Below are 19,600 nucleotides of genomic sequence, written 5' to 3' on the forward strand. Positions count from 1 at the left end.
TTTAATTTGTTGGTTTTCTAGGTTTCTTTATTTCATATCCAATCCATTGAACTGCTCTTCATTTCTTTTTTTGATTAAATAATTTAGAGATACAAATTTTCCCCTAAATACCGCTTTGACTACCTTTTACAAATCTTGGTATCCTGTCTCATTTTTTTCATTTTCTTTAATGAAATTAGTGATTGTTTCTGTTTGTTTTTTGATATTATTTAGGAATTTTGGTTTTCAATTAATTTTTAATCTTTGCTTCATCTTTGTTTTTATTAAATGTTATTTATTTATTTATTTTGCATTGTGGTCGGAAAAAGATACATTTAATATTTCTGCTTTTCTGCATTTGTTTGTGAGATTTCCATACCCTGACACATGGTCAATTTTTGAGAATGTGTCATATACATCTGAGAATAGATATAGTCTTTTCTATTACTGTTTAGTATTCTCTAGAAATCTAATGTATCTAATTTTCTAAAATTTTATTTGGGTCCTTAACTTTATTCTCGTTTGTTCTTTTGACTTGATTTATCTAGGTCTGAGATGGGTAAATTGAGGTCTTTCACTATTATATTTTAATTGTCTAATTTCTTCCTGTAACTCATTTAACTTTTCCTTTAAGAATTTAGATACTATACTATTTGGTGCATATATGTTTTAGTATTAATATTAATAAATTGTCTCTGATACTTTTTAGTAAAATATAGTTTTGCTGATTTATGTCTGCTTGCCTCAAGTCTCCTTAATCCAATCCATTCTCTATTCAGCTACCAAAGTGATTTTCCTAAAGTGCAGGTCTGACAATGTCACCCTCCTACTCAGTAAACTCCAGTAATTCCCTTCAGGATCAAATACAAAATCATCTGTTTGGCATTTAAAGCCCTTCATAACTTAATCCCCTCCTACCTTTCCAGTTTTCTTGCAGTGTTCTCTTCTACCCAGTAACACTGCCCTTCTGGCTGTTTGATGAACACTCCATCTTTCAGCTCTAGGTATTCTCTCTGGCTCTCCCTTATGCCTGGAGCATTCTCCCTCTTCTGCTCCAACTGTTGACCTCCCTGGCTTCCTTTAAGTCCCAAATAAAATCTCACCTTCTATAAGAAGTCTTCTCCCACCTCTCTTCATTCCAGTGCCTTTCCTCTGTTAATTACTTTCTATTTATCCTGCCTGTATATAGCTTGCCTTGTATATATTTGTTTGCAGGTTGTTTCTGCTGTTTGATTGTAAGTTCCTTTAAGGCAAGAACTGTCTTTTGTCTCTTTTTGTATTCCCAGTGCTTAGCACAGTGTCTGGCACATACTGTAGTAGGTTCTTAATGACTGTTTATTGATTGATTGACAGTGTTCCTTCTCTAGGAACCAAGTGGCACAGTAGATAGAGTTGTGCCTGGAGTCAGGAAGACCTGAGTTCAAATCTAGCTTCAGACAGTTACTAGCTATGTGGCCCTCTTGAAGTCACTCAACTTCTGTTTGCCTCAGTTTCCTCAGTTGTAAAATGGAGATAATAATAGCACCTACTTTCTTGCATTGTTGTGAGGACCAAATGAAACAATATTTGTATTGTGCCTAGCACATAGTAGGTTCCATAGAAATGCTAGTTATTATTATAATATTATTAACTGTTATTATGTCAGGGTGAACGCAGGTTTGGGTGAGTAAGCCAACCCAGGGGTGGTTGTGCCTTATGGGATTCTACACTGTGGGGACTCATCTAAGATCTATTGGGGGCAGGGGTACCATTTACATGGATTACAACTCGGTTCTGCTTTCTTCATTAGTTCACATAAGTGTTTCACCTTTTTCAAAGGCAAGCTAGAATGAGAGAATATAATTGTAAACTTTTTAGGCCCCTTTACTAAATTCTTACTCAGATGCTTTGTCACAGTATGAAGATGATTCTGGGGGTTTTCAAAGGTTTGAATAATAAGATCCTGACTGTAGTAGGGAAGGCTTAGGGTACCCTGTAGCAGTGGACCATGCAATCAACTGTTATCTGAGGGCTATTCTACATTGAGACTCTTTGCCAATAGTAGGTCATAAATTGTGTGTTGGGGTATATGGGGGGAGGGGTTGGCCACATCAAAATCATTAACACATTTACTAAGATGTGAAAGTGAGATTTCTATGCTCTTCGGTGCAATGTCCACACCCATGAAGTGATGGATCCCTGAACTATCTGACTATAAACTTCATTCAAACAGTCTGTGTCATATCCAAACTTTATATTTTTTGTAGTGCCTAACAACTCTTGGTAATCAATAAAAGTTTTAAAAATTTAACTGAACTATTCCTAAAGCCTCCCTTTTATATATCCTATTCTTTTGAATAACTTACATGCTTCCAATTACATTCCAGGTTAGGGTCTCATCCTACTGAGTCTTGGTGTTACCTATGAAGTCAAATTTGGCTCTTCTCATTAGGATCTTGCTCATTACTTATGCTTATGTAGGTTAATTTCTTTTTCAGCAAACTGTAATATTTGTTAAATTACAAATGCTACAACAACAAAAAAGATGAAATATTATGAAAAACATCAAACTTTCATTTTAAGAACTTTATGATAAAACTATTGCTGTTTGCCTGTTTAAAACATTTTACAACCCAAACTTATGTAACAGGGGACTAGCTAATGAGTCTATAGACCTTTTTTTTTCTTTTGAGTCTATAGACCTTTTAAGCAAGGACAAACATTCCAAGCTGCTGATGTAATCCCTATGTGAGCCTTTGAGCATGTGGAAACATTTTGTAACTGGTTCCAGTCCACTCATCAGGTGGTGAAGAGTAGCTTTCTTCATTGTCTGGAGAGCTAGAATTGAGGTGCATTCAAAAGGCACCAGTTGACCAGAACCGGTTTCTCTTTGGTTTGTCTGTCTGCCTGGTGGTGTTCTGGAGGGATTAGAGGTATAATTCTATAAGAAGAAAGGCCTTGGGTTCTTCTTATCTGGGTTTGACATATATGGCCCAGGAGTATAGTATTTGCTCTTTAGTTTAGGTGCAGGAGATTAGAGACCACATCCTTGTAAATTTTGAGAAGTGAGGAAAACAAGCTACCAGGAGGTCCAAGATGGGAATCTATACTGCAGTTTGTCCAGCTCTGAGGCTTGAAGAGCAAAGAGTTAACCTTCCAGACTTAGCCTAGTGGTAATTGAGCCATCATCCAGCAGAGATGTAGCATTTGGATGTAGACTTAATGGGAATAATGCTATGGAGAAAATGCATTAAGTTTGAGCTCACTCTCCCTTAGGTCCAAGTTAGTATAGGGGAGAGTATGCTCCAAAAGTGCACGCAGACGAGGATATTTGAAACAAATATCCCTTTTTAAAAAGTTGTTGATATCAATTCGTAATATCTATGGCAGCCAAGAGTGGGGGTCTTGAGCCAATAATATTAGAGGAAAACACCTCTCAACCCCTCAAAAGAATCCTGAAGAGATGTAGCCAGCTTCACTCTGAGAATGAGACCAGAGTAATAGTTCACATATTTTCACATTAAATATCTTACTCATAATGATCTCCAACATTTTATACTATCAAATTTAATGTTCTTTCTATATTTTGCTCCAATCAAAAAAATAAGGCCCAATTTAACAATCAGATAATGAAGACAGTTAGTGGACAGAATACATATTGGTCAAAAAGCTTGAGGAGCTAAAACAAACAAAAAAAGCTACTAAACCCCCCCCCCCTTTTAAAAATGGCAAATGACTTTGTTACTGGCTCTTTTCTTGGATTTTTGTCTCTTTTGAACTTCTGGGTGCCTCTACAGTTATTCTCCCCAAATTATAGCTGCCATAGTATATTGCTTGGTGGAATAGCATTGATTGTTTTCTTCCTCCTCATTCATTTTCAAAAAGGTGGTGGTGGTGAGTTTGATAGTACTTTGTTAGATAACTTGTTTGGGATAAATTAAATGGCAGACGTTTAAGATTTTATTATTGATGTTGTTTGCTTTTGAGTATTAAATTTGTTAGGTATTGTCACAAATTTATCATTTAAAATTCCATTTATTTATTTTAAAGAATCCTAGGATCACCTCCAATTCCTAGAGAGAACCCGGAAGTGCATGGGAGTGGGCTGGGGTGGGGTGGTTTGTACTCTTCTGTTTTCCCCAAACCCGCGGAGACTCGCTGACACACTTCCGGTCTTTGTGGTTAACCTGGCGTGGGTGTGGGGGCGTCTTAACTGGTCTACTGTCGCTTCCCCACCGCGCTCTTGAAAGTGAGCTGGGTTGTACGTCCCCAAATCGCCCAGGAGGGTGGCCGCACCAGCCATCTCCCCGCTGGGTACTAGAGCAGGGCTTCGGCCGTGCCCGCCTGCCGGCCGGTCTCCTTTGGCGGCCAAGCCAAACCTTGCTCTGCGCCTGGGGATCTGGGGGATCTGGGGGATCTGGGGGATCTGGGGGCCCCGGGTCAGGGGTGCTCCTCTGATCACTTCGGAGCCCAAGAGAAGCCTGGTCACGGAAAGCGCCAAAGCCCCGAGCTGGGCCAGTGATCTGTGTCTTCCAGGGGGGTTGAACAGACTGGAATTTACCCGCTCTGGTCAATGATTGAGATTTATAAAGCTGAAAGGGATTGTGGAAGGATAATCCAATACAAATACCCTATGAGGAAACAGGCCCGGAGACGTTAAACCTCCAATTAAGGGAATTCCCCCCTGTAATGTAATTTCATTCCCATCCCTTCTTTAATTTTCTCTTTTTATTCTTTAAAAAAGAATGTTTTTCCTTTTAAAATACTCTTTTATTCATGCTTATTTCATATTTTTAGAGTTTCCTTATCTTCAGTGAATTGATGCTCATTAGTTAATGTTTAAATTTCTTGGCAGTATTTGTATCACTACTCATAAATGAATAAATCAGCAGAAACATTGTAACTGCCTAGAGTGGAACTCCAGTGCTCTTCAGGCCTAGGATGGCAACCTGCTGGGACACTGAGACTCCACAACAGCACGAGAGAATTTTGAAAGTAAAAATTGAGGATGAGGGTTACAATTTCAGGCAAGATTCCACCCTGCCAAAGAAGCATCTCAATCCCAGGGAGTGTTTCCGGCAGTGCTTCCGGCAGTTTTGCTACCAAGAGACCTCTGGGCCTCGAGAGGCTCTGAGCAGACTCCGAGAGCTCTGCCACCAATGGCTAAGACCAGAGATACACACGAAGGAACAGATCTTGGAGCTTCTGGTATTGGAGCAATTTCTAACCATCCTGCCTGAGGAGCTTCAGACCTGGGTGCGGGAACATCATCCACAGAGTGGAGAGGAGGCAGTGACTGTGCTGGAGGATTTGGAGAGAGAGCTTGATGAACCAGAACAGCAGGTGGGAAGTGGAATGTGTGGGAGGGTTTTTTGTTTGTTTGTTTGTTTGTTTTCGTTTTTTTGTGGGCCAGCCGGGGTGTGTATCTGCAGTCCATTAAGGATCACCCACCAAAAGGTATTCATACACTTTGATGCATCCAAAATATATACTAGATGCATTGTGACAAATTGCTGACCTGAACTGCCCCTTCCCTCTCCATGGTTTTCTTTTCTTTTCTTTTCTTTTCTTTTCTTTTTTTTTTGGCTAGGCAATGGGGTTAAGTGACTTGCCCAGGGTCACACAGCTAGTAAGTGTTATGTGTCTGAGGTCGGATTTGAACTCAGGTCCTCCTGAATCCAGGGCTGGTGCTCTATCTGCTGCGCCACCTAGCTGCCCCTAAATATTAGATCTACCATTTTTTTTCTTTTTTAATTTTTTTGGTGAGGCAATTGGGGTTGAGTGACTTGCCCAGGTTGGATTTGAACTCAGGTCCTCCTGACTTCTATCCACTGCACCACCTAGCCACCCATGGTTTTTCTTTCTAAACTGAATAGCACTATTTGCTGCCTCTGCTTTTCAGTTTAGAAGTAAATATAGTTGTCATGGAGAAAAGATGTGAAATAGGCAGGGATGGAGTTCATGTTGCTTCAGGGTAGAAATTTAACTTCCATGAAAGGTCAAGGTCCTATTTTTGTACTGCCCCTGCAACTCTTAATTGATGGTTTTCACAACAGGAGTTACCATTGGAGAAATGAGATAGGGAAGCAGTGGTGAGAAGAGGGTGGGGTGGGAAAAGTTTCTTGTATACAGTACTTCTTCTCGGACCATTCCAAATTATTCCTTTACTCTGTCCCTATCTCATATGATTAGTGGCAGTGATTGAGAAATGTTATTTCTTATGTTACCAAGACAATAGTCCATAAAGTCCAGAGGAGGAAGGCATCTTAGAAATCAGCCTCTTTTACAAGTATAGCTCTTGAGTTGCTGAGCTGTGTGTAGAAGCCAGGCCTTCTAGATCCTCATCTAGTGCTATTTCTGCTTCACTGTAGCTCTTTTCTTGTTCTATTGCTTCTCCCAGGGTGTTGATGGATGATGACACATCTTTTTGATTTTCATCTCCTCTTTCACTTCATGAAATCATTCATTCATTGTTTAATGCCTGCTCTTCATTTAGCACCATGGAAGATATAAGTATTAAGCTGTGACTCTAAGCTCCTAGAGGGCAGTAATATTACCTTTTTTCTTTTATATCTCTAGTGCCCAGAACAATGACTTTCTTAATATTTATGGAAATGAATTGAGGAATTTACAATCTAATTTGAAAGATGAAACATAACTTCTGAAAATTAACAGGCCAAGGCAAAATATGATCAATGCCAATTGGTATAGACAATTTGTGCTGAAGAAATTCAGAAGAACAAATATTCAATGTCTGGAGTAGTCAGGGCTGTCCCAGAGGAGGAGGAACTTTCTTAAGGTCTTGAAGTTAGATGTAGCTAGAGGGATCATTCTACCTGAGGGTAGATTACTGAGAGCATCAAGTATAAAGATTTGTTTGGATTGTAAGTGTAATGGTAGGACACATGGGAAGACAGAAGATCTCAGGCCAGATTGTAGAAGGCCTTGAATTTGAACTTTATCTAGTAACACTGTAGCTAGCTTTGAAGCCAGATCTTTATCTACTATGCCACACTGTTTTTCAGTTCAAGTTGAAATTCTGCTCAAGAAGTGAATGGATGGTGGATTTTTTCTCCCTAAAAGAGAAGAATTTTACCTATTTTAAAAAAACGTTGTATTCAGGATGCAGGTGATTAATTTGGGACAAAAAGGGCCTCCCCCTGCCTCTCAAATCACATAGTGTGGGGAACCCTCTACTCAATGACAGACTTTGGCTATATTCATACTTGATATAGGGAAAATATGAATCCATGTTGGAGGGAGATGACACTTGCCTAAAAGAACCCAACCAATTTTATCTGTCCTTAGCAAGGGAATGATTAAGAAGTTAAAGGTGGGAAGGAAGGAAAGGAATGCATCTCAAGATGCCAGCATCTCTAGTCCCAAACTTTCACCACCAGCTTCCATACTTTGGAGCTGGTCTTTCTTTCCCTTTCTTTCCCGAGCCATTGTGTGGGCACTAATGGTCTCTGACAGCATTTTGATTACCTGCAATAAGCATGGTATTCAGTGAGAACTTGTAAAGATCTTCAGGTTTCTCATTCATTTCACTTCAACAAACATTTAGTGCTTATTACATCTAGGATACTGCTCAAGGCACTGAGATGCAAAGACAACTAAGATGTTGGCCCAGTCTTTAAGCAGGTTATAGTCTAATTGCCTGCTCTTGCTCCAACTTGAGTTGAGCTCACTAGTATCTAGAGATAAGTAATGAGAAAGAGTAGAGAGAACGTTGATTGGTCTCCAGAGTTCCACTTCCCTATATGGCCTACAAAAGACTGTGGACATAATCCCAGCTCTTTCCTGAGCTTGCCCAGAGGTTGCTTCAACCCTTAATGACCCTTTTATACATCTTCAGTGACCCTAATTTGGGTTGTAATCTGAGGTCGGGAACCAAGGCTATAAGCAGTGGGGAGCCATTTTTTTTTTTAGCAATGGAATGACATAAAAAATTTTAGGAAATTAATTTGGTGGTATGTTGCAAAATTAATTGTAGAGACTGTTGGTAGGACCATCAACTATAAGGTCATTGAAGAAACCCATTTATAAATTGATGAACACCTAAAATGGGCAAGTGGCAATAGGGGGAGAGAAGAGAGACAGGGATTCATCCAAAGGACATTCTGAGTAAGGGACAATAGGACTTGATAAATCACATTATACTATATATACATATAATTTACATATAATTATATATTCTATATAATATATTTTTATATAATTATTATCTATAATAAATTATAGATGACTTCAAATTTTTTTTAGGCACTCAGGGTTAAGTGACTTGCCCAGGGTCACACAGCTAGTAAGTGTCTGAGGCTGGATTTCAGGTTCTCATGACTCCAGGGCTGGTGCTCTATCCACTGTGCCACCTAACTGCCCCAATGATTTCAAATCTTAATGAATCCTTGACAAAAATAGCGAAGTCATTAGGGAAAGATGTTGGCTTAGGTGTATTGGTAACATCAGTAAAATAGCCAGGGTGTACCCAGTGGAATCCACAGCAAATCTTCTAGCCAATTTTCATGCAGTTAATTAGTATACTTCACTTCTTTAATAATTAGAAACCGGGTGGTACATTAAATAGAGTGCTGAACTTGGAGTCAGGAAGACCTGAGTCCAAATTCTGCTTCAGATATTTACTAGTTGTAGCCTTGCTATCTGGGCAAATTACTTAACCTCTTATCCTCAGTTTACTCATCTATAAAATGGAGGTGCTATAAAATAGCACCTATTTTATGGGGTTGTTTTGAGGATTAAAAGAGATTAAACTTTTATATAGTGTTTTAAGGTTTGCAAAGCGAAAACACTTTGCAAACCTTAAAACACTATATAAAAGTTAGCTGTTATTATAATAACACATGTCTGGGATGAAATTCTGCTCAAGAAGTGAATGGATGGTGGAATCAGTCAGCAGAAGTTGAGTAGTGAAAAGAAGGGAAAAGATATGAGGGAGTAGAAGGGTCAAATCTTATTTTTTTTCCCCTAAGATAAGATACATGTTTAAAGTCATGAAATAGGAAGGGAGGGAGAGAAAGAGAATGTATAGTTAAAGGGTCAAGGTCCCAAAAGAGGCAAAAGAGAATGAAATTAAGAGCACCAAAAGGAGAAGGCTATGTCTTCCTCAGAGCTAAGAGGGAAGAAAGTTGGGGTATAGAGAGAAAAAATATTTTTGAAGTAGAGAGAAGGGAAGATGTGAGACCTTGTGGTTCATACCCTTAATCTCAGTTAGATCTTAAACTGGATCATAGACCTGTAGCTGAAAGGGATCTCAGGGATTATATAATCCTGCTCCCCTCATTTTACAGATGTGGAAACTGAGGACCCAGGTTAAATGACTTGACCAAGGTCACATACTAGTAAATGTCAAGAGGTTGGATGTGAACCCAGATTTTCTGACTCCAGAACCAGTGATATCTTTTTGAAGATATGAAGAGGCACAACCATCTACTAGGAATGACAGGGTGAATGTGGATTTGGGAATTTAAGTAAAGAAAGTTTGGAACATCTGTTGTGTGGAGTGTGCTAGACAAATTCTCTCCTTCAATTCTCTTCCTTCTTTCCCCATATTTTTTCCTCATTTCTCTGCATTCTCTCCTTTTTTTCTCTTCTCTTTTCTCAGCTTCTTCCTATCCTTTCTTCTCTCCTCTTTTCCCTTTGCTGTTACATTTCCCCCCCCATGTCTTCTCTGTTGCTCCATCCCTCTTTATTTCTTTTCTCCTCTTTGTTCTTAATTCCTTTTTTCTCTTCTGTTTTTCTGTTTGAAATATATTCAAACATATATTTTTTCTTTTTTATTAATTTATTTTGATTTATCAACAACCACTTCCATAAACTTTTGAGTTTTAAATTTTTCTCCCCCTCCCTCCCCATGACCACATGCAATCTGATATAGCCTATACATATAGACTCCTATTAAACATATTTTCATATTAGTCATGTCAAACACATGTTTTTCAAAGGATGGCTGTTTCTTCCTCTCCATCCTCAACGTGCCCCTACCAAATTTAGTGAAGGACTGTTATAAAGATGACCCCAGACTCAGTTCCCAAGACTGGTGTCTCAGAGACTTTTTATTGAAGAGGCTGAAGTGTGCCATTTTGATTCTCGGGAGAAGCGGGTGAGAAGTGGGTGCACTTCCTTGGGAGGAGAGAAAATGCACACTGGTAAAAGAAGCCAGGGCAAGCTTTATAGTTAGTAATTGCCTAACTCCTCCTTCTAGATAAGAATTGTTCCTAATCCTTCTGGGTTACAATCTTCCTTATATGCCCTACCCCTAACATACATTATGTGCCTAGAATTGTGTTATCACCCCCCCCCCCACCCCAGCCCTGGATGGTGAAGTTAGCTTGTCTGTGCTGATTTCTTATCTACTTAGGTGGAAACTTAACTCTTTCATTTCTCACAAGCATAAAGATCAGTGACAAAAGGAGAATTCAGTTTGAGGCTGCATTTGCCCTGGATGAGACTATAGTTGCTGAATCTTTTACTCTTTGACTTTTGGGATTGAAGGAGACATTTAATATTCTGAATTACAGGATTTCAGATTTGAAAGGGCAAACTCAGAGGCAAACAGGTTTAACCTGTTCCTAAACAAGACACCTTGATTCAATATACCCCAAAGATCATCGTCCAACTTTTGCTTGAAGACCTTAAATGAGGAGAACCCCCCCCCCCACCTCCTAAAGCCACCCATTCTACTGGAGGATGGTATTAATTGTTAGAGAGCAAATCTGACTCTTCACCACTTCTTCTCATTGCTCTCAATTTTGCCCTCTGGGGTCAAGCAGAACAAGTCCAATCCCTTTCCCATCTGCTAGTGCTTTGATTACTTGAAGTCACTAATTATACAGATCCTGAGTCTTTTTCTGGTCTAAATGCCCAGTTCCTTCAATTGATGCACATATGTCATGAACTTGAGGCCCTTGGCCATTCTGGTTTTCTTTCTCTGGATGTTCTTCAACAAATATGTATTGCCTATTTTTTTGTTTCTTTGTTTGTTTTGGTTTTTGGTTTTTTTTTTTTGGCTAGGCAATGGGGTTAAGTGACTTGTCCAGGATCACACAGCTAGTAAGTGTTAAGTGTCTGAGGCCGGAACTCAGGTCTTCCTGACTCCAGGGCCAGTGCTCTGCCACTATGCCACCTAGCTACCTCTCCTGTTCTTTTTAAGGGTCAGTGCAAGGCACTGTAGGGAGTACAAAGTACAAAGATGTAAAGCATGATCTCTAGTAGGGGAAATAAGATATGTATGCAAATTGTAATACAACTCAGAATACAACTCAGAATATGAGGAGTGTTGTGTTACAGATAAAATGCTATAAAAAGACAGAAAAGAGAGATGTAGCTATTGTCAGGGAAAACTTTGGGGAGGAGGTGATATGGTGACTTGGCCTTGAAAATGAGTAGGATTTTGGTAGAGGTGTCAGGGAGGAAACATTCCAGGTTAAAGGAAATGGTATGAAAAAACAAAAAAGATGAAAAAGAACAAAGCATTGTTGCTTCTTCTCCCTGCTTTGGATAATGTGAAATTGTTACTTTCTTTTCCCAGAATGATTGTCTCACAAACCCAACTAAATTTAATTGTCCCTAGGACTCAACATGTACACAAGGACAGGAAATGTCTTTGAGGGAGGTGGCATCTGTAGAAAAAACACAACCTTTGAGTGTCTTTCTCTGGCCTGTGGCAGCCCCATTCAAGTGTGAATCACCAGAGCCCCAATTCCTACATAAGAGAGGTGAGGAGATTTGTATTTATTTACTTTGTATTTATTTACCTGTATGCTTTCCTCTCCCCACTTTCCCCAAGTAGAACATAAACTCTTAAAGGAATTGAATCCCCAATGCTTGTCACAGCGTACATAACACATGATGACCACTTAATAAGTGCGTGTTGAATGGAGGAATAATTTATCTATGGAGAACAGTGAGGAGAGTTACCCAGAACTGCTTTAGTACTCTAAATAGATAGTGTTCCCTTTCTTACTATGCTAAAAAAGTCTTTTCCACTTTCCTGTTTCTTCAGGTCTCAGCCTTGCTGTGTACTTTTCGTTCCCTTCATCCGTTGCAAGCTGTTGTAGTACATAAGACTTGGAGGAGACTTTAGACACCATCTAGTCCATCTTGCTCATTTTAATTAATTAATTAATTTATTAATTTATTTGGCTAGGCAATGGGGTTAAGTGACTTACCTAGGGTCACACAGCTAGTAAGAGTTATGTGTCTAAGGTCAAATTTGAACTCAGGTCCTCCTGAATCCAGGGTGGGTGCTCTATCCACTGTACCACCTAGCTGCCCCTCATCTTGCTCATTTTAAAGGTAAGGAAACCTGCCCTGGGTAATCAAGTGATTTCCCCAAGGTCACAAGTGGCAGAGCTCTGATTTGAATCCAGGTTCTCTAGCTCCAAATCTAGTGTTCTTTCATACTTCCCCCTTTACATTCAAAATGTCCACAGGTTCTGCTACATTTTATCACATAGTTAAGCCCTTTCCTGCTCATTAAGCTCAATGCTCCTGCCTTCTATCCAAACAAGTCATCACTACCAGATCATGACATTGTCATGACATCTCTTTGACTTTCTCAAGACTTCAAAAGTTTTTCTTAACATATTTAACTGCTTTTTGGTTTGATGGGTCATAGGACGGAAAGAGCACTGGATATGGAATTCAAATCCTAGTGCTGCTACTTAGTACCTTTGTGAACTTGGGCAAATCACTGAGACCTGAGAGTCAGTTTCTTTTTCTGTAAACAAAAGAGGAGCAGGCTTGATCCTGAAATCCTTCCAGCCCAAAATATATGATCCCATTGCTTCAGTCAAGAGGTTTCCTCCCTTATTTCATATATGATTGGTAATTGTTTACCATTACTAGCCACAAGATTTTCCTTATTCGTAGTCTTCACAGCTTTCTCTGGAGAGCTAATACTAAGTAAGAAAGGTGGGAGAATATAAAAGTCTCCCTTGGTATATGTGTATTTTATATGCAGAAAATGTAAATGGAATGGGTTTTACTGCCATGTCTCCTGACATTATAGGGTGGGGAACACACAATAAATCATCTCATTTGAACCTCCTTCCTCCCCTCCCCTTCACTTTTCACTTTCCTGCCTGGATAGTTTCCATGTTATGGTATGAAGAGAGTCACTTGGCATTCCTTGGTTTTAAATCACCTTCAACATTATTGAATAAGTTCCCTTTCTGGTACCTTCTGATTGACTTTCCTGTCTCATATTTTGAAGCAATTATTGCAGATAAGCATAGATTCTGGTTCGTGTTTATTGCAATAAGACCTGCATGGGCAGAAGTTCCCTTATGCAATATTTCAGTGAAATCATAAGTCTACTTCCTATCCATATCCTATCCTATATTATTCCTTCCTTGCAATTTATTGCTTCCCAGCACAGGGCAAAAGTGTCATTAACCACTTCTTTTTATAGTTTCAGATGATGAGAGCAGAAGTGACCATGGAAAGTTGACCTCAAAGCTGGAAAACCTTGAAGAAATGGAAACAATCAGGGAAATATCTGGCACACTTACTAAAGGAATTCCCATGGGTCCTGAGTGTGAAGAAACCTATGAACAGGAGGAGGGAAAATTAGAAGATCCCTGTGGATATCCTCCAAGGGATAAACAGTCTAAGTGTGATGAAAATGGAATAAACTTCACTAAGAGCTCAGGTGTTATTGAAAATAAGAGAATGTATTCTGGGGAGAAACCTTATGAGTGTGATGAGTGTGGGAAAACCTTTAGTCAGAACTCTCGGCTTATTGAACATCAAAGAATCCATACTGGAGACAGACCTTACAAATGTGAAGAATGTGGAAAAGCTTTTCGTGGGAGAACCGTACTTATTCGACATAAAATAATCCATACTGGGGAGAAACCCTATAAATGTAATGAGTGTGGGAAAGCTTTTGGTCGGTGGTCAGCCCTTAATCAACATCAGAGACTTCATACTGGAGAGAAACATTATCATTGTAATGAATGTGGGAAAGCCTTCAGTCAGAAAGCAGGTCTTTTTCATCACCTCAAAATCCATACTAGAGACAAACCCCATCAGTGCAGTCAGTGTAATAAAAGTTTTAGTCGCCGTTCAATCCTTGTTCAACATCAGGGAGTTCATACAGGGGAGAAACCCTATGAGTGCAGTGAGTGTGGAAAAGCATTTGTTTACAATTCATCCCTTGTTTCACATCAAGAAATTCACCACAAAGAAAAATGCTATCAGTGTAATGAATGCGGGAAAGCTTTTAGTCAAAGTGGCCTTATTCAGCATCAAAGAACCCACACCGGGGAGAAACCCTATAAATGTGACGTGTGTGGGAAAGCATTCATTCAAAGGACAAGCCTTATAGAGCATCAGCGAATTCACACTGGAGAGAGACCCTATAAATGTGATCAGTGCGGGAAAGCTTTCACTCAGAGATCAGTCCTTACTGAACATCAAAGAATCCACACTGGAGAAAGACCTTATAAATGTGATGAGTGTGGGAATGCTTTCCGTGGCATCACTAGTCTTATTCAACACCAGAGAATACATACTGGGGAGAAGCCCTATCAATGTGATAAGTGTGGGAAAGCCTTCCGACAGAGGTCAGACCTTAGTAAACATCAGAGAATCCACATTAGAAGTAGCTCATATAAATGCAACTAATGTGGGAAGACTTTCAGTCATAACTCAACATCAGTCTGTCCACAATGTAGAAAAATCTGTCTCTTTGTAATGGCTATAGGAAAATTTCATCAAAGTTTAGCATTAGGGCAGCTCCATTGGAGTGGTTCCCAAAACATACTGGGATAAAGTTTCAGTCACCATTCCTACAAACAATAAATATTTAGTAATAGGTGCTGTGTGGATCAAGAAGTATGAGATATGGTCCCTTGTCCTTGAGGATCTTATAGTCTCTTTGAAAAGATAAAACACACACCTAAGGTAATATGAGTTTCAAAGTTTTAATTGCATGAGTAGGAAAAATAAGTGCAATTGGAATTCAGAAGATGGAAAGAACATTGTGGTTGGAAGTGTTAGGAATGGCTTCCTAGGGGAGGTGGAGCTTGAGCTGGATTTTAAAAGTTGAATAAGGTTTTAGATGGATGGAACTGAAGGGAGAACTACTATGCACAGGGGAAATTACACGAGCCAAAGTGAAGAAATATGATGCACACAGGGTGTTTGGGGACAGCAAGTATACCAGTCTAACAAGCAGAAGCAAAGATTTGCCTTGGGCTGTCACTTCCCTGGGATTAGATTTAATTATAACGGGATGGAAGAGGCCATTTTGAAGTAATGACTCTCCACATAATTGGTGTGTGGTTTAGTATTTTCCCAGTTTTCTTGGAAGGACTGGACTAATATGATCACCAGGCTAGATTCTCTCATGCTACCATTTTTGATGGTACCCTACTGAATAGAGCATAACATCCAAATTCCTTTGCCTGACATTCAAGGCTCTCTGCAACTTTACTCTAACTTAACATTACAGTTAATTCTAATCTGGGGGAAGTTGTAGCTTAACACATATATCTCGAGTAAATGACCTGTGGAGGTGGGGAGGGGAAGACATTACAGTTATCCCTTCCACATCTTGACTTTCCCCATCATGGTTTCAATATATCATGGGCTGGCATAAGAAATTAAATGGAAACTTTTTGTGGAAGCCATAGATGACATGTGAACACCAGCAGATGACACAGAAAAAGTTTAGAAACTCAAATGCATAAAATATATGTATAGTATCATATATCAACATATTTTATCTTTTAATACCATAAATATACCCAAACTTCACACACTGTAAACACCCAATAAAAGAAAGAGAAAAAATTCAGAATTCTTTGGAATGAAGGGAGGGCTAAAAAGTTTTACATGGATTTTCCAGATCACAGGAGCACCATAACCTTAAGCTCGTCTATGTGGAAAGGATAACTGTATTACTCTCTTACTTTTTTCCTATTTAAAGTGCTTTTCTAATTTAAAGCACTATACAAATGTCATTTATTTCCTCTTGAAGTCATTATTCTATTCTCTAATAATCTAAATACTGTTATTGAATAGTGCTTTGCAAACTTTTCAAAATTTTCACATTTTATTTTTTCTAATTACATGTAAAAAGTTTTAAACATTTGGTTTTTTATAAAATTTGAGTTCCAAATTTTTCCCTCCCCCTTAAGAAGGCAAGCAATCTGATATAGATTATAGTTATGCAGTCATGCAAAACATTTCCATATTAACCATGTTGCAGAAGACAACAGACTAAAAAAAAAACTAAGACGAATAAAAAAAGTATGTATCGATCTTTTTTGATAGCACTTTTACAGTGCTTGGTCCACTTCAAAATGAAACAATCTGGTGATCTTTGCCATTTGATCCTTGATACTAGACCAAAATTTAAAACAATACCAAAACAGGATGAATGGATAGACTATTGATGTTGCTTTTGATGAAACACTGGTGAGAAATATCAATAAGCAATTATTCGTGCTACAAACAAATGTATAGGAGTTCCTGATAACATATTTCTTACATACAAGTGAATTTTTAAAAAGCCCATTCCACTGCTGCCCCTGGGGAGATTTGCCTCCCTTCTGTCACTCTAATACTACAAACTGTATTGCTGCAAACTATTCATAATCCCATACTCCATTGCTCAGCCTTCTTTGCCTTTATTCTCCCATTCCGCCTCACTCCTTTGTTGAAGTCTCCCTCTCACGTTGCTACCAACGTAAAACTGCCATGTGTGAAAGCATTACTAAGCCTAACCCTCCCTTCTTTTAGAAATATCAAGTTATGACATTATGTCAGAGTCCTAGTCTGAAATACTTTTTGTAACATCCTTATCAGAGATCTAAACGGTTTCTAGAGGGAAATTACATCAAAGTTCTGGGAGAAATTCTGATTTCCCTGAAGATGAAGGTGGTGACTGGACAAGGCTAGGAGCCTTTTAGATTAATCCAATTATAAGCAGTACCTCTTTTTTTCCCCACTTTTAACTAGATTGAGTAGGTTTAGGAAAGTGGATTCTTTAGATTGTGCTGATGTTGCTTTTATACTGTTTGGGGAATGAAGAACCCTTAACCTAAATTTCGTACTCTTGTTTAATCTTGACTGTGGAATTTTGCCTCTTGTTCTTGAATCCCTAAGTTATAAGTAGGACATGGCTTGGGTCAGAGAGATTTTCAAAAGAATAGATCTGTGTCTGTTTAGATCTCTCTAAGCAAAGATTCTTGGGTTTAGATGATTAATAAATTTGTTTTTGACAAACTTTTGCCAAATAAGCAGAATGTTGAGATTTTCTTCTACAGTTAAGGAGTCTTTGGACTCAGATTTAAGCATCTGTTAAGAGCTCGCATGCCTGGACAGCCCTGCTTTGAAAGACTTCAAACTAAATAGAGGTAAAGGACATTTTGACCCTTTGGAGGATTATTTTTCAGGATAGAGCTGCTCAGTCTTGCACACTTCTCATGTAGGTTGTAGAGTCTATGACTGTTTTAAAGCAAGGTCTGTTAAACATACTAAACATGTTAAACATAGACATACTAAGAGGTATTTGTATGTGTTTCTGTCTATGCTCATGTTGGTGACTATCTTATATGCTTTATTGTAGACTTAAACCATTCCATGTTTGTTTAGTACATATAGACTTGTTTTATATTTAGACATAGTAGACAAGGTGGTTTTAAGATTAACTAGAGAACAAACTGAAAAAGCCTGAAAAAATACAAAAGGACAGCAAAAAAGAATTGCAGGAATAAGACCAGACACCCCGTCATTTAGGTGAGGCTTAGACCAGGTTCCTGCCAGACAGTAAAATCTAGAATCAGGTGCCTTCAATCAATGAGTTCTAAGGCCAGATTCCTTAGATGAATGAGGCTGGAAACGGGCCATAGTAGGTTAGTGGATTTTGAGGACAATTTCCCCATTAATTCATGTGAGGTCAGAATAGTGTCTAATGAGAAAAAAAAAAGTTGGCGGAACCTTCAGAATGGGGTATAGAATGGCTCTGTTCTGGGAAAAAGAGCATTTTACATTTCACTCAATCTAGGCATGAAAACTTACAAATTATTAGGCAATTGGATTGGCAAAAGATATATTTAAATATGAAAAAGTTACTAGTTCAATGCAGGGAAAATTGTACTAATTTGCTAAGTGACATATTCAGTGGAGAAAAGGAAGCTCAGTCTAACAAAACAACTAGAATACTTGAAATGTGATTTGTAAGCAGAGGATAAAATTAAAAGGGTGAAAGACAGAATCAATACAAACAGACATGCAATTCTGTGATATATACCAGTCAGTCTGGGTTAATCAGAAACAGGTACTGGACAAAAGGAGTTCAAAGAAATTAAAGATAGTTAAAATGTCACAGCAGGCTGAAGTTCAATTAAGACATAATAAAGATGCTCTTGATGTCAGAAATTTAAAAGTGCAGCTCTGAATACAGTATTAACTGATTTGCAGCCCTAACCAATGTCTTCAGTCCCCCTACCTCCCTGCCCCAACATCAGGAAGATAGAATTAGTGATGTTTCTCTTAAGTAGAAACCAACACAAGGGCCTCCATTTTGTGCTAGCTAAAGCAATCTCCAGCAAGGGCAAACTGAAAAGCGGCAAAAACAAAACAAAACAAAACCAAACCAACAACAACACCTCCACCCCCCCTTCCCAAAAGCAAAACCAGAAAGTAGCAACAGCAGTTTTAACAAGTATTGTTTTTTTTTTAAAAGACCTCATTTAAGTGAGTACTCCAGGTTGAAAAAATGCTTTTTATAAATATGGGATGCCTTACAAGACGAAAAAAAATCCCCATCTAGTAGAGAGCATACTGGACTCTCAAAAAATTCATGTACAATTCCAGAGCCAAAAGGAAAATGGAGAAAATCTAGGACAGATTGGAAAGGATTAGACCAGCAAATAATAAGGAAATTTGCCATAAGAAGAAACTTCCCACTTATCACACTGCTTTCCCATCCAAAATCACTCTACTAAAGATGTATATATACATGTATTGCATATACATATCTGTATATATGCTGAGACATACCTTCTTATCCTCCCACTCCAACCTTCACCACAACTGAGAATACAACCATATATAGTCAATCAAAGCAAATTTCAACATTGGCCATGTGTGTGCATTCTGAGTTCTTCACCTTTCTATCAGGAGGCAAGTAGTACGTTTCATCATTAGTCCTCTGAAATGGTAGTTGGTCATTATAATGATAAAAGTTCAGCACAATAGTATTCTATCACATCTGAACATGTAAGATAATTTCTTTTCCTCTAACCTTCCTTTCCCTTCCTCCCCAGTCTATTGCTATGACTTTCTCTTTTCATTCTTTCCCCAAGATTATCAAGACATATGAGAATCACTCCTAGGCTTGATTGGATTCCCTTATGATGATAGGGTTCAGAGAAGACATATATATCATCTCCTCATATTTAAATGTAAGCAGTTTATCCTTGTTTTGTCTTTTATCATTGTTCATTTATGCTTTCTTTTTTGTTTCTCTTCACTCCTATGTTTGTATTTCAAAGTGGCTACATAGATTTGGTCTTTTCATCAGGAATACTTAGAAGTCCTCTATTTCATTAAAGGGCTATTTCCCTCCCTGTAGCATTATATTCTGTTTTGCTGGTTAAGTTATTCT

General features: G+C 38.5%; 1 protein-coding gene across 1 annotated transcript; it reads left to right on the top strand.

Annotated features, from left to right (window-relative positions):
- Positions 1–4,820: 4,820 nt before the first annotated feature.
- On the top strand, positions 4,821–14,677 carry LOC114039375 (zinc finger and SCAN domain-containing protein 12-like). The gene is given in 4 exon segments (XM_027857090.1): positions 4,821–5,301; positions 11,549–11,693; positions 13,391–14,621; positions 14,623–14,677. Coding segments are annotated over 4 exon segments (1,833 nt in total). The 5' UTR covers positions 4,821–4,899.
- Positions 14,678–19,600: the final 4,923 nt, after the last annotated feature.

This window comes from Vombatus ursinus, unplaced genomic scaffold, assembly GCF_900497805.2.
Source record: "Vombatus ursinus unplaced genomic scaffold, bare-nosed wombat genome assembly UNPS02011916.1, whole genome shotgun sequence".
Lineage (NCBI taxonomy): Eukaryota > Metazoa > Chordata > Mammalia > Diprotodontia > Vombatidae > Vombatus > Vombatus ursinus.